At 51.3% G+C, this 14,727-nt stretch overlaps 1 protein-coding gene across 5 annotated transcripts in view; it reads left to right on the top strand.

Annotated features, from left to right (window-relative positions):
* MFSD13A (major facilitator superfamily domain containing 13A) overlaps nt 1-14,373 on the top strand; it is a 33,663-nt gene extending 19,290 nt beyond the window's left edge. The window contains exons 1-10 of one of the 5 annotated variants that reach the window (XM_054832246.1): nt 452-486; nt 5,354-5,458; nt 6,599-6,867; nt 7,324-7,403; nt 8,215-8,664; nt 9,588-9,705; nt 10,689-10,785; nt 11,490-11,661; nt 12,193-12,386; nt 12,603-14,373. In XM_054832246.1, coding sequence (XP_054688221.1) covers nt 6,703-6,867; nt 7,324-7,403; nt 8,215-8,664; nt 9,588-9,705; nt 10,689-10,785; nt 11,490-11,661; nt 12,193-12,386; nt 12,603-12,856 — 1,530 coding nt within the window. In that variant the 5' untranslated portion in view covers nt 452-486; nt 5,354-5,458; nt 6,599-6,702 and the 3' untranslated portion in view covers nt 12,857-14,373. Of the gene's footprint in view, nt 1-344; nt 487-1,027; nt 1,049-5,353; nt 5,459-6,598; nt 6,868-7,323; nt 7,404-8,214; nt 8,665-9,587; nt 9,706-10,688; nt 10,786-11,489; nt 11,662-12,192; nt 12,387-12,602 lie in introns of those variants that run through there. The other 4 variants (XM_054832250.1, XM_054832245.1, XM_054832248.1 and 1 more) reach the window with 4 other exon arrangements.
* The last annotated feature ends 354 nt before the right edge of the window (nt 14,374-14,727 follow it).

Genomic DNA, 14,727 nt, shown 5'->3' with positions numbered 1-14,727 from the left:
GCGATGGGTATGCCAAAACCAGGAGTTGCTTCTTTGAAAGCTCCGAAGAGAGATCTTAAATAATAAAGGACAACAACAGCCTCTATTTCCTGAAATATATAATGTAAATAAATCTTGGGAGGGAAGTGTGAAGTGAGAAGTCCTCCCGGCCCGGCAGCGTTTCCATGGCGACAGGCGCACCGCGAGCCGGATGGATCATAGAGGAGCCGGCCTGCTCTGCCTAGAAAGGCCCTCGGGGTGCCTTTTCCCTCTGTGGTTCCTGTTCGCTGAGGGGTGGGTTTAATGCAAATGAGGCGGTGGGTGACTTCACATGAGATGGCGGCTGGGAGGGCGCGGCTTCACTTGCCAGGACGCAAGATGGCCTCAGGCCGGAGCCGGGCACAGCACAGCACAGCATGGGGCGGGGTCGGGAGGCCGCCAGGCGCGCATGCGCGGACGTGCCGTTCGGCGGCGGCACGTCGGCGGCAGCGCCGGTAACGGAGGCAGGTAGGAGGCGCTGAGGGGATGGCTGTGGGGAGGGTGCAGCGCTTCCCCCGTCCCAGTGCTGGCCTGGGTTTGTCTCCGCGCCTGCAGCGGGGCTGTCTGGGCGGGGTGGGGGAGACGCCCCCTCAACGCAGTGGGGTTCCCTGGGTGGGGTTGGGGGGTTCCCCCTGCCCTGCATTGGTAGAGCCCCGTCTTGTGCCTTCTCCTGTTACTCTGGACGGTCCCACGCGGGCCCGGGGGGTGTTCTTCCTCCCTCCTTGTCAGTGCCCCTGGGTGAGGGCCTCAGTTCGTCTGTCCCCTGCTCTGGAGCTGGTTTCTCTCCCATCCCCTCGCAGGGTCCCGGCAAGGAGAGGTGGTCCTGGCACTGCCCCACCCTACCTGGACGTGCGAAAGGAGGCCCTGACAGCACAAAACAATGGCTGTGCCGCTGCCCGGCTGCCACTTTCTGTATCGGAGCTGCTAGGCCTCCCCCCATGGTGGAGGGACCCGGTGGATGGGGCGCTGGGGGTGGCACTGCTGCTCGGGCCAAAGAAATGGCGTCCCCATCTCTGGCCTTGCTTTGCAGGTGTCACTTGGCTCCCCACGTTCCTTTCTTGCACGTGGAATGTCGGCTGCTTTAGTTGGTGACCTAGTGCTGTGTTTTTCAAGCCTAAACACCACAGAGATCTCCAGCGGCCTCAGTGGCTGGACTTCCTTCAGCCCTTTGGTTAGGGGCCTTGCGGCTGAAGCTGGGGTGTTAGGGTGGCAGCTGCGGCATTGAAAGGTTTGCACAGGGGAAGAGTCTCCCTGGTGAGAAGATGGAGCTAGTGTAGCAGAAACTCCTGGCTGCTTCACTTGGGCAGAGGGGTAAAAAGTGCTTCTCACCTGGTGCTTCCTATTAAGTCTTAACAAGAACAGGTGGTAGCTATGCAGTAATCTCTTCTAGCTTCTGTGATTCCACTCTTGGGGGTTGTTTTCAATAAGGGCTTCGTATTTACTTACAGAGTAAGTACAGGCTAGAGTTACCTGTCAATGATTCCCATACCAGTGCTGTGAAGGCCACTACAAGATTAGCACTTACACTGATGGTAACATCATAGGGAACCAGTTCTTTATCTAATACATTTTCCTTGCACTGTAAAACAATTTTTTAGAAAAGGGATACCATTAAGTGTCTTACCAAGCTCCAAGACTATGAGATTTACTGAGTTACGGCTATTAACGAACCTTGTAATCTCATTATGGAATGAGATCTGATTTAACAAGATTGCTGTGCTGAAACACAGCTCCACAGAAACCACCAGCTGGTTCAAGATGTTAACTGTTATCTTTGTGGCAGTTCTGTTTACCTGTATGTACTCTGCAGGAGTGACGGCAGCACCTCATGGAAGCATATGATTGCCTGTAATAAGAAGGGTGTTACCAAACCTCCCATGATACTCAGGCATCTGTGTTTGTTGAATTGGTAAACGGTACTGGGAAACACCCTCATGTCCTCTTCAAAGTGGCACGTTTCCTTGGCTGACCCAGGTGGTATCAGGTTTTCAAAAGCTTCATTGCTTTAGTGTTCAGATACCAGGCTGCTGTTTGGGAGTTTGTTAATGTTTCATGTGGAACTGTGTTTAGTATTCCCTCGAGATTCCCTGTTAGCAAGTGGATTATCTGAGGAAACATGACATTAGGTTTTCACAAGTAGTACAGTGGAGAAATTGAGAGTTTAGGAGATATATCATCTTGAAGAGGGTGCACAGGATCAGAGTTTGGTCAGAGGAGCCTAGATTTTGTGGAGCGTATGTCTAGATAGGAGCTTTCCAGGGATAGGAATAGGATTTTGAGACTTTTTTGGTTTAAGTGGAGGCTCTTTCAGTTTTATTCAGTGAAATAGCTCCATGGAGGGATTTCCTTTCTTACTGAACAGAGTCCTGCCAGAATCTAAATAGCTCCATGGGGTGAGGACCCACTGAGGTGTCTGTGTTCTGGAGGCCTCCTTGTATAGCATGCGTGGGGTGGGAAGGAGTGTGCAGAACCTGGTCCCTGCTCACAAAACGGACGTATCACCAGTGGATAAGCCTGACCAGATGAAGACATCTGTGACTGTTTCCTCTGGCTGAGAATGTCACTTACAGGGTCCGGGAGGAATTGGCATGCCCGGCACCAGGTGCTAGGCTGGGACGGGTCACAAGGCATTGGCTCTTCCCTGGGTGCAGCTCCAGCCTGGCATCCTTGAGGATGGGGCTGGACCGCCAGCAGCCTAGTCCTGTCTGGCTGTGATGAATGTCTAGAAATAGTCCCCTCTTGGGTGGCTCGTCCAGCTGGTGGATTTATTGTGTTGCAGATGCAGAGACACAGAGCTGGTATATTTGTCTGGCCCTCTGCTTTAGCACCAAAAGCCACCCAAAATCCAGAATATGCAGCATTAGCAGTGTGGTGGTGGCTGGAGCAAGCACAGACATATCCTGAAGTGTTATTTGGGATATTCCAGCTTGCATTACCTACATAGTGGAGAATGAATGGGAAAGCCATCCTGTTGCTGTGGTCAGGTCTGCAGATGACTATTTCGAGTTCCTTAGTGGCAGCTTCAGTGTTTAGGAATCATCTGGCCCTGCTTAAAAGACTGGCTTGGACCAAGATTCATGTGTGTGGCTCTGTTGCCAGCTCAGTACAACTGACTTCAGCTGTGGAAGGCTGGAGCTCAGTCTTATTGTAAGGCCAAAGGGTTGCTGAATCACCATGGGACACAATGACTCATGGATCCAACTGTGAGCTGGCTAGGAAGTTAGAGCAGATGTGCGAGCCCCAAATGTGTGTTTCCAGCCACCATACGCCAGCACTCTCAAACAAAAGTAATGCTTTCCTGGTAGCCAGTATTTAAACATCCTTCTCAAAGAGATAAGATTTGCAAACGTCACTGGCAGGAGCAATGCCAGATGTCAGATGCGGAGGTGGAAGTTTCTGAAACAAAGGCTAGTTGCTTTCTAATTTACGAGCTTGTTGCTTTATGACTGTGCGTTAGAAGTTCAGTATGAATGAGCGATAGCTATTCCCTCCTGCGGGTCCTTTTCCCATTACCACTTAAAGCCTAATGTTGAAAAGTTCTGACATACTCCATGAGTAATTCTCCATCCCAAGGAAAAGGTTATGAAAATACCAGTGTGGCAAGCTTAAATAACAAAGTACTTTGGATGTAGAAGCAAAATCTACTTTTTACAGACAAACGTGACTTGTTTCTTTTCATCTGCACATTTGCAGATGAGGAGGGGAAAAAAAAACACATAAAAAGACCTAACAACTGTCCCAGCAAAGTGAAATCACTTAGAAATGTCAGCTGGCTGGAGGGGTTGTACATCTGTGAGGGAGTGACGAGGGAGAAGGAGGAGAGGAAGTGGAAGTTCGTCTTCTTTAAACAGTGCTCTAGCATATAAATGGCAAAATGAGGTGTCTCTGGAAACTTCAGCAGCTGTGGTTCGTGCAACGTGCTTAATGAAGCATCATTTGGGTGGGCACACATGTAAAGTGCAGCACTAAGGACCAAGCCTAGAGCAGGCTTTGCTTTCAAACAGGCATTAGGTAGTGACGTCAAGTCCAGGTTGAGAACAGCCCTAGCAGGTCAGACATTGGTCTGTCTCTCCCCATGTTCTGCCCCATGGTGGTAGCGGGAGATGCTGTTTAGGGGAAGGGTGTGTGAGCCTGGCTGCTGTCTGTGGGCCTTTCCACCTGTCCACCCCCAGCATGCACAGCCCTTGGATTAGGGATCCTAGAGGGGATTTCCCTGCCTGTTCCCTGTAGTAGCTGTTTCTGTGCAGCTGTTTTCCATGCATTTGTCTAATCCTTTGAACCTGCTGCCCATCTCTGCAACCTCCTTTGGCAGCAAATATCAGATGTTTGCTACCTGCCAGGTAAAGAATATTTTCATGTGCTTTAAACTGATTTCCTGCTAGTTACAGCGAGTGCTCCCAGTTCTTGTGTCCTGGGCACACAACAGTTCCGCCTTCACCTTATCCTGGGCACGTGGGACTCTCTAAACCTTGGTCATGTCCCCCTTCAGCCTTTGCTCTCTGCCTGAAGAGTCCCAGCTGTTTAGTCTTTCCTCAGCATGCAGCTGCCTCAGTCTCTTGGTAGCTTTAGTTGCCCTTCTTTGAGCTTCCTCATTTCTATGCCTCGGGAAGTTTGTAGTGAGGTTAGATGTGCACGCAGTGGTCACGGTCTGGATTCACTCAGGTTTCGTACGGTACAAAATGATGCCATCTGCTTGCTCTCCATCCTGTTCGTGAGGGTGCCCAGCGCTCGGATACCTTCATCTGCCCTTGAGCCGGTCCTCACAGAAGGCTCTTGGGGAGAGACACAGGACTCATCCATGGGTCAGTTGGCTTAGCTCTCCCTTCTTCTTAACCTTTATCTTTACACATCACATTCTTGATTCCTTTTCAATTCATGACTGTACAAAATGCAATTTCCCCTTGAGGCTTGTCTGTCTTTAATTATGTCTATAAAAGTTCATTGTCTGGCTGAATTCCCCTCCAAGCAGTGTCTTCCTTTTATCTGGCCATGGGTTTTGGCATGGCAGGGATGCAGAATGGTGGCTCTGCTCCATGAGGACTCTGCAATTGGATCAAGTTGAGGTCTAGTGCTTTGGCTGGGAGTGGAGCTGATGTGCAGTTTCAATCTAGTGATGTAATTGATTGGAACAAATGCTGTTCCTGCTCCTTCTGAGCTAGTTATGAGGAATTCCTTGGGCTAGGCAGAGCAGAGAGTTATTTTTGATTTTCTAATCTTGCCTAGAGGTGGTCAGACTCATGGCTTCTGGGAAGTGCTGAATGGGACTGGAGTTTCATCAGGTTTCATACCCAGCCCTTAATTCTTCCCCTTGATCTTCTGCTTGGACTTGCTGCAGCTGATGTTGCAAGCCCAAGAAGGCTGGCTTGGTGCAGTTTCCCGTTTCTGATGCGCTCACTCTTTCCTGCATTGTGAAGTTGTCCCCGCGATGCGTCTGAGTTGGGTGAGTGCAGACCCTGGCGGGCTGAATCAGGAGTGACTTCCACCCCTTTATCTTGCTTGTGACAGCATTAAGATAGTGACCCTGTCGTCACTTGTCATGTGTATGCTGTGAACACAGCTTCTTAGGGTGGCATGGGCTGGAGAAGCTGGCTTACACTGAGTTAAGAACCCTTAACATCTCACCAGATACATGAGTGCCTCTGAAAAGAGGTGCCTTGTGTTTTGCCCTTGGTCTGTAGCAACTTGAGTGTGAGAGGGGCTTAGTCTGAAAAGCACAAGAGTACATCGCAGGAGGACGATGGTCCCACCTCCTGTCCATGCTGGTCTAAGGAGTCCTCCACTCACACCTCAGCCCCTTGTGAACATACAGAGACTTGTTCTGGTGTAAGGCTGCTGTTTCCACTTGGTTTATTTCCATATATATATTGCTGTCCAGCCAAAGCATCTTTATTTCAGATACTGATCCTAAAATTCCGGCCACCCCACGACAAGCTGGGTGGGTGCGAAGTGATTCTTGGTTGCCTTTATCGCGTGATGGCAGCATGTCTGCTGCACACTGTCATGTTCTGGTCATGTCTTTTCACGCCACAAAGCAGCAATGCTGCTTGCCATAAATAACTCCTATCTAAGCCAGCCCAGGTGCACTCAGCTGTGACTGCTGGGGGAAAGCAGTGTGCATGTGTGAGATTACATCACAGCTGTTGTCATTTTTATTTGGCTAAAAATTTACACCGGTACCTAAAAATGTTAGTGGCTAGGTGTGTTTTCTGCAGGCTGCTTTGTTGTTTGCAGCCATCTAGTCTGATTCCTCCTGTGACCTTGCCTTTGAAGAGCTGGAAAGAGCTAATCAGCTACTTGCTGGGTAACAAAGAACATTACAGGGTAAAGGACGGGGCAACCTGCTCATGATAGTTGTACCCCTGGGAGCCCACAGCCTGGCCTCAGCTTAATGAAACAGCTTTAGTGCAGCAGACAGCTTTAGTCTCTTAAATCCCCTCCAATTCACTTTTGAACAGCTCCTCAAAGCAATATGAATTCTGATCTCTGCTGGCAAAGATTTACCGATTAATTTGATTCAAGTTTTAGTTCATTTAAGAAATTGAATCTGGTTTTATTTTATTTTATTTTTTCTCTCCTGCAGGAGCAACAATGGATTGGCCCCAACAAATATGTAGCAGGTGTTGGGAGAAGACATCCCATCTGAAATGGAGGTGATCGAGGGAGCTGAACACTGACTACACCAACATGGGGTTGCGACTGTTGGCTTGTCTTTTTCATTTGCCCACTGCAGTGATCTATGGGTCCCTGTCGCTGTTTGTTTCCATTTTGCACAACGTATTCCTCCTGTACTACGTCGACACCTTTGTCTCTGTTTACAAGATTGATAAACTGTCCTTTTGGATAGGAGAGGTTAGTCTTTTCCATAGATTGCTGCCCTCTTAAGTAAGAAATTCTGAAATCAAGATGGTTCCTTGCTAGAAGTGTGAGGAGCATTAGTTGTAATAGCAGGGTTCCCCTTTAGAGAGGGAGCAAGGGAGCCTTCTGAGTGCTAGCTTGGGCTTACTGTTTTTCCCCACTTACATAAACAGAGAAGAAGCTGGGATAGAAAGCCCAGAGACTTTGTTCTTAAGGCTACCTTTCCTCTGGGGATGTCAGGGTGTTTCACAAGCAGGGAAAACCACTGGCCTCGCTGCGTTAATCTGGCAGTTGCCCCAGAACGAGGAATCGTACAGCGGTGATGGGGATGGGAAGGTGCGCTGGGATGGTTCCAGCTGGTTGTTCAGCATGCCAGCTCAGCGCTGCTTGCTTCAGTAACAGAACTGAGCTGTCCTGTGGTTTGTTTCACTGTCCTGTTTTCTTTCCTAGACAGTGTTTCTGATCTGGAACAGCCTCAATGACCCTCTGTTTGGCTGGCTGAGTGACCGAGTGTTCCTTAGCACACAGCAGTAAGTGAAGTTCCACCTCCAGCAGAGGCTGGGAAATTCTTCAGTCTCTGAGGGAGATGATGTGAAATTGGCAGCTTTAAAATGATGGTGTGGGAATGGTTTCTTGGGCACAGAGCTCTTGAATACCTCCTTTTCCTGGCATCGTTGAAGTTCAGTGCTCTTTGCATGTTATTTCAGTACCTGGCTGTATAGAAGAAATCACACAACTATCGGGTAGAGGTGACCCTAATCCTTAACAATCACATGAGTGGTACAGAACCTAAAATATGGGCTTCTAAAATCTCAAGCCCTTGCTATATGAGCAAGCCTCCTAGTGGGGTGTTGGAGAGTGTCTGTATGTGGTTTGGGAGACACAAGGTGGGAAAGGACAATTATTTCCATCTGGAATGCCTCAGACCAGTTGTTCCCAAACTTCCTGGATCATGGATCACTGTTGGCCATTAGCATGTCTAATGTATTTGTGTCAAGCTTTTAATGAAAATCATGATGGGGCTTCCTGCAAGTAGTAAAAACCTTGAGTGCTCATTGAAGTCATTTACATTGTGTGAAGCACAGACAGTGCAGAACTATCAGGGAGAGACTTGCTCTGGAGAAAAGAAAGTCCCTTATTTTATCCTTTTTGGCTTTCTTAAACCCATATTTTCAGTGTATTCACATATTACCTGATAAGGTATCTGATGTGGGTGCTTGTTGCATGAACAAAAGCTGTGTTTGTGTCTAGGCCACTTACACAACTTCCTTGGAGAGAGAGAGAATACATGGTCATGCAGGGTTTTGTCCAGGTGTCTAAAATTCTTGTCTTCTCTTGCAGGCCAGGGGCAGAGATTTCCTCCCCAGAAGTAATTCTGAAGAGGCTCAGAGCGCTAAGCCACAATGGCCCCCTCTTTGCCATCTCTTTCCTGGCTTTCTGGGTTGCCTGGGCTCATCCTGGTTTGCAGTTCCTCCTTTGCCTTTGCCTGTATGACAGCTTTCTCACCATGGTCGACCTCCATCACAACGCCTTGCTCGCAGACCTGGCTGTTTCAGCAAAAGACAGGACTAGCCTCAACTTCTACTGCTCCCTCTTCAGTGCCATAGGCTCCCTCTCTGTCTTCATGTCCTATGCAGTGTGGAACAAAGAGAACTTCTTTTCCTTTCGCATATTTTGCGTTGTGTTGGCCCTCTGCTCCATCGTTGGTTTTACCCTGTCCACACAGCTGCTTCGCCAGCGGTTTGAGGCTGATGGGAAAGTGAAATGGGACCAAGAGTCAACCCTAAAAGAGTAAGTGTCACCAATTCTGTGGCAGGAACAAAGGCCTAGTGTAGATTTGTAGAGTCCTTTTATGCACTGCAGCAAACTAAACGTGGGGAAAATCCAGGATGAGGCAAATTTTTGTTAATCATCTATGGTTCTTGTTTGTTGATACAATTTTCAGAATCACCTCTGTCACACTGGCTCCTAATGCCCACTGAAAATAGGACAAAACTATTTCATGACACCCCGGCCCAAACTGGAGGCAGAGCCCTGACCTGCTGTATGGCCATCCAGTGTTTGGAACATGAAATGAGTTAATATCTAGAGCACCCAATGAGGCCTGTGAGTGGCAAAATGTCAGAAGCAGCTTGTCATGAAAGCATTCCTGCTTGAGCATGAGACCACCTTGCTGCCCATTCCTATGGAGTTGGACAAGTGAATGTCTCTTACCCTTTTGCTTGCTTTAGCTACCTGATAGTGGCTGGGCTGCTGGTGGGCCACGATGCAGCTGGTTTTCCCCGTTCAGCTCCCTTGCTTTTCCTTGGGCTGCCTCACTTGTTGTCTCTTGTTATGAGCTGCCAGCATTATACTGTACTAACACAGCAGATCCTGATGAGATCTGCCAGGTGAGCTAACCACAGGGATCTGGAAGAGGAGCATATGTGTAGTGGAATGGCTAATAAGAGGAGAATGCTGCTTTTTTTTTTAATGGACAGAAATCTGAATTTTGTGTTCAGAAGACAAATGTTCTTTGAGAGACACGTGGCCTGTGGTTCTTGCTAGCAATAAGCAAACATTGTTGTAGACTTTGCTGTTTTGATTTGGTCCGGGGAGAGGGAAGGTTGGGATTGGAGTTGAAACAGCTCTGCATCTACACAGAGAGAGCTGGGGGCTCTCCCTGCTTGGTGTGAGGGATTCACGGTGGTTGTTTTTTCTTCCTCTCCCTTTAGGCTGTACATTGAGAAACTCTCTGTCCCCCAGGAGAAGAGGATCACCCTGGCAGAGTATCTCCAGCAGCTCTCCCGGCATCGCAACTTCCTCTGGTTTGTCTGCATGAACCTCATCCAGGTAGGCACAGCAGCAACACGTTGTGATTCAGAGGATGAGCGCTGGCTCTGGCTGTTTGGGGTGGTGATTCAGCAGGATGCGAGTTCCCCAGGAAGGGCAGAGGTATTCCCAGCACCCTCTTGCTCTTGGAGCCTCCCGCACATGCTGGCTGATTCAGCAGCTGGTAGCCGCTCTGTTTGCACCCTGAGAATACTTCCTGAGCAAGATGTGGGGTACTCCTTCCTCTCTGCGGCATAGGCTGGATTATGGGGCTCGCTGAGCTCTGTGCAGCCCCATCTGGGGTGCCAAAGCACAAGGCCTGGCTCGTGGTGGGGATGAGCTCAGGAGTGCAGTTTTCTGGCATGGCTGTCAGCACAATCTCCTCTTCCTCCTGCTTTCCTGAGGCTCACATCACTGTTCTCACTGTCCAGCTGGATCCACCTCCCAGCTGGCTTTTGCCATTGCTGTTCTTCATCCTCTTCAGTGATTACTACCAAATGCTGGCAGCCTGCCCAGCTTTCCTTGTGTGCTGCAATCACAGCTCCTGTCTCCCTGGGGATCCCGTGGTTCCCCTCAGGCAGGCTCTTGATGCTGCTCTGCATCTTTGTGTTTGAACCTCGCTGCTGTCTTATCCTTGTCCTCCTGACAGCTGCCTCCTGCCATGCCGCTGTCCCCCCCAAACCCTTGTGGTAACTGCTGTCACCTCCTTGCCCTGCCTGCCCCAGCAGTGCTGTGTGCTGAGCAGGTGCCCTGCAAGTGGGGAAGCAGTACTGACCCCAGGCATAGTGAGCATGGTTGGTGGTGTTCCAGCTTTGTGGTCTCAGCCTACAGTGTTGTAAACTCCACAGCCAAGCTCTTGCTCTGCTGAAGTACTCCAGGCCCATCCTGCATGGTCCCTTGGCACAGGGCTTCTAGGGTAACAGAGCCCAGAGGGCTGTTAGCTTTTTCTGTTCTCTCATACTGCTGTTCCTGCTGACCAGCTTGTCTGCATGCTGCCTTCACAGGTTTTTCACTGCCACTTTAACAGCAACTTCTTCCCTCTGTTCCTGGAGCACCTGCTGTCAGACCAGATCTCTGTCTCTACTGGATCCTTCCTGCTCGGTGAGTCTCAGGTGGGACTGGAGGGAGCAGCTGGGTTAGGACCTGGCCTGGGTCTGGATTTGCTCTTCCCAGACTCCACTGGGGAGAGGTGTGCTCACATGCTGGTCTCTGGGCTGTAAGATTTCTCACATGCTTCCCTGGGACCTCCAAGTCATGTTTCCTGGGCGCAAGAGAGGTAACCTGGAGCCTTTTCTACTGGTGATGAGCCCATGTGCTGGACTCAGGCCTAGACACCACAGAGGTATTGCTCTGCAGCCACAACCGCTCAGGTAGTGTCCCCAGGATGCAGCAGGGAACACAGCCCTGAATTTAATCCCTTTATCTGTGGCGTGTGGACCATTTCCATCTGTGGGCACTGGTCCTAGAGTTACCCTGGGAGCGTTCTGTGTGGGCCAGGTCTGGTCATGCTGTCCTGTCCCTCTTGTTTCTGCTCCAGGGCTGAGTCCCAGCCCCTGTGTGACACTGGGCAAGTCTTTTCTTCCTTCCTGCCCATGAGGTTGATGGAAGAAGGCCTCCCTCTGTAGGAAGAGTGTGTGCTGTGCCACAAAGCCACTGAGTAAATCTGCTGTAGCCTTCTGTATGTGCGAGGGGGCTATTCTGTACTTCCTGTCCTACAGCCCTGCTGGCCTGCCTGTCGTTATTGGTCCTGGGGGCGTGGTGGATACTGAAACTTCCTCAAGCTATTTGTGCCTCTGTCTGCTCAGGTGTTTCCTACATCGCCCCTCATCTCAACAACCTCTACTTCCTGTCCCTCTGCCGCCGCTGTGGGGTTTATGCCGTGGTTCGAGGACTCTTCTTCCTGAAGCTGGCTCTCAGTGTTGTCATGCTCCTGGCAGGACCTGATCAGGTGTATCTGCTCTGCATCTTCATTGCCAGGTAGGCAGGCAGCACTTGCTTCCCCTGCTCTCCGCTGCCTGGAAATGACTTGCCTCTCTCTTATGGAGGAGAGCGGGAGGTGGGGAGCAGTAGCCACGTGGCTCCCAGCTCTGACAGCGCATGAGCGTGGGACAGGTCCTTGCAGAATCTGCTAGCTGTGCCTGCGGCGGAGTGACGGAGGCAGTGAGCTCAGGAGGACAGAGACCCGGCAGGGCTGGTGGCAGCCTGCAGCAGCCTCTCCAGGCTGCTGAGCTGAGCTCCCCACCTCCTCTGCAGCCTCAGTACATGCTGCAGGTGCCTGTTTGCTGCTGGCCCAGTGCGTCGCATCCCCAGGCCTGTCTGTGTGGCAGGTCAGGACTGAGCCAAGGCATCGCTGCAGGGTACACAAGGCTTATTGCTAGCAGTGTTCCCCTCCCATAGCCAGGGCTTCTGAACCTCCTTTCTCATCTTCGTCTCCATTTTCTCTGATCTGTCACCTACTCCTGTCATTTCTTGGTGCCCCTGTTCAGTGATTTGCCTGTTGTTCTGCAGCAACCGGGTGTTCACAGAAGGGACCTGTAAATTGCTCAACCTGGTGGTCACTGACCTAGTGGATGAGGATCTAGTCCTGAACCGCAGGAAGCAGGCAGCCTCAGCACTGCTCTTTGGGATGGTGGCTCTGGTCACGAAGCCGGGCCAGACCTTCGCCCCTCTGATTGGCACCTGGCTGCTCTGCGCATACACGGGTAAGGCTGCTCCTGGGGAACACAGTGGGGCAGGAGAGGGTGGATCTGTGAGTTCAGTGTCCTCCACGGTGTCCTGTGCCCTGGGTGGGTGCAGAGGCCTCTTCCAGTTGTTAAGCTGTGTGTGGTCTCTGCATCGCCAAGCCCAGTCACTTGGAGAGAATAGACAAGGGTCCGTTCCCACTGTCCCCGTTCTCACAAAGTCTTCTCTGACACCAGGCTACGACATTTTCCAGCGCAACCCCTTGAGCCATGTGGTGAGTGCCCAGCCGAAGCTGGAGTCTGCTGCAGCCTTGGAGCCAACTCTTCGCCAGGGCTGCTTTTACCTCCTTGTCTTCATACCCATCACGTGTGCACTGCTGCAGCTCCTCAGCTGGTCTCAGTTCAGCTTGCACGGGAAGCGTCTGCAGATGGTGAAGGCTCAGCGCCAAAGCCTGTCGCAAGGCCAAGCACCAGAGGTGAAAACAATTTAGGGGTGTCTGAGCCTCTGGCATGTTGCTGGTTCCAGGCCAGTGCAGGACTGCAGGCTCAGCGCACAGACAGGCTGAGAAACCCCCATGTTTACGGTTCAACTGTGAAATGCTGTAATGCCAATGTTTACTTATTCCAGGAGGCAGTTGCTGGGGAAGGCAGAGAAGTTCAGTGTGTGAGGAGCCTGGGATAGATCGCTTGGCCATGGGAGCAAGAACACTTTATCCCAGGCTGTCCCAGGCCACCGGGGGCTGCTCATCCCAGGGGAGGGTGCTGGGTTGCAATGTGTGCTGGAGACAGCCACATCCCCAGGGCAGTCCTCTGCCCTGGGCATGGCCCTGGGGAACTGCAGCCTCTCTGGCTGAGCAGGAGACGACTGCTCCTTGCTGGAGCCCTGCAGCTTTGGGGAGTGGGAGGCTCCTGAGTGACCAAGTGACCGAGGGGGTGATTGCAGGACAGCAGGAGCAGGGATGGGAGGACCCTGAAGGCCTTTCCCAGTAGCTCCCACATAGAGTGCTGTGGTTCTTGGACCAAATCCACTCTTAGGCATTTCTTGTTACCAGGACAATATCCTGCACAGCCAGGGTCTGCCGGCTGTGCTTATTTTAAGCTGAGGCTCCCCTGTTTGTGGCCTTGCAGAGGGAGTTGTTGCTGAGCTGGGAGGGAAATTCACTGGGCTTGAACTGGGTTCAGAGCCTTGAGCTGGAACATCTCATCTAGCATCTCCCAGTGCCTGTTTATCCCTCCTCTCCCTCCACAGCCCCTTCCAGTTGGTGCTGTCATACAGCAGTGCTATGAGCCCCAGCCCCATGCTGGCTTGGGGCTGTGGGGCTGAGGTCTGGGAACCAACTCCCAGCTGAGCTGATGGAAGTGCCTCCCTGTGCAGGGCCATCTGTGAAAGAAACCTCCCCGACATTGGATCAGGACACTATCCCTGGTGAGGCAGCCTGGTGCCTTCCCCCCTTGCAAGGGGAGAGCACAGCCTGGAGGAGAGAGCGGGTTTTGCTTTTGTGCCTTTGATTTCTCTTCAGACCCAGTTTGACACAACACTGGGCAGTCACGGGGGTGACATTTTTACCTCTGGGTAGAGGCAGACACTTCAGCTTCTTTCCACTTAAAATGGTGCCCCAGAGTTTGATCATCTCATCTGGCTGCTGAGACATGGACCCAAGGAGGAGGGCAGGTGGTTTGACCTCCCTGGTTCTGGCTGGGAGCAGACAGGGCAGGTGGTCACCAAAGGGATCCATCCTTGAGATGAGGGAAAATCTCCTCCATCCCTGCACTGTTTGGGGCAGACAGAAGAGCTGTTCTTTGTTTAGTGCCAGCTTCCCCCAGGGTCTCGGCCCACAAACCTGCCCTCTTGCCTCAGGACGTGGCTGCCTTCTGTCTTGGACCAAGATGTTCCTGCTGTGAGGCTTCTGTAGGTCTTGATGGTTCAATCATAAGTTATTTGTGTGACTTCTAACAATGTTTGAGAATGATTCTTCATTTCATAAATTAAAGATGATTTTTTTCTGTACTGCTCGGTCATTTTTGTAGCAGGTGGATCTAACCTGGCCAGGTTCATGCAGTGCTGAAGGGGCACAACTGGTGGTACAGGAGAAAAGGGGACACAAAACTGTGTACTGGGGCCTGGGTCTGTTTCTGCAGGGGGCACAGAGGATCAGCAGGCTGGGGTATCACCTTTTTGTGGGGAGGTGAGTCACCCCTCCTGCTTTGGAAGGTTTCAGGGACTGGACTGTTCCTTTCACTAGCTGCTTCAGGGGACAAGGCTGGGGCCAATAGCTGGTCTGGGCACTGCCACCTTCCCATGCCCCCCAGCCTGCCCTCGAGCACAGCTTGCCATGTTAGCTGTCTGCGAGTGCCTGGGCTG

This window comes from Grus americana, chromosome 7 (genome assembly GCF_028858705.1).
Source record: "Grus americana isolate bGruAme1 chromosome 7, bGruAme1.mat, whole genome shotgun sequence".
Lineage (NCBI taxonomy): Eukaryota > Metazoa > Chordata > Aves > Gruiformes > Gruidae > Grus > Grus americana.
Note: the sequence above shows the minus strand (reverse complement) of the source record. Positions and strands in the feature narration are given on the sequence as shown.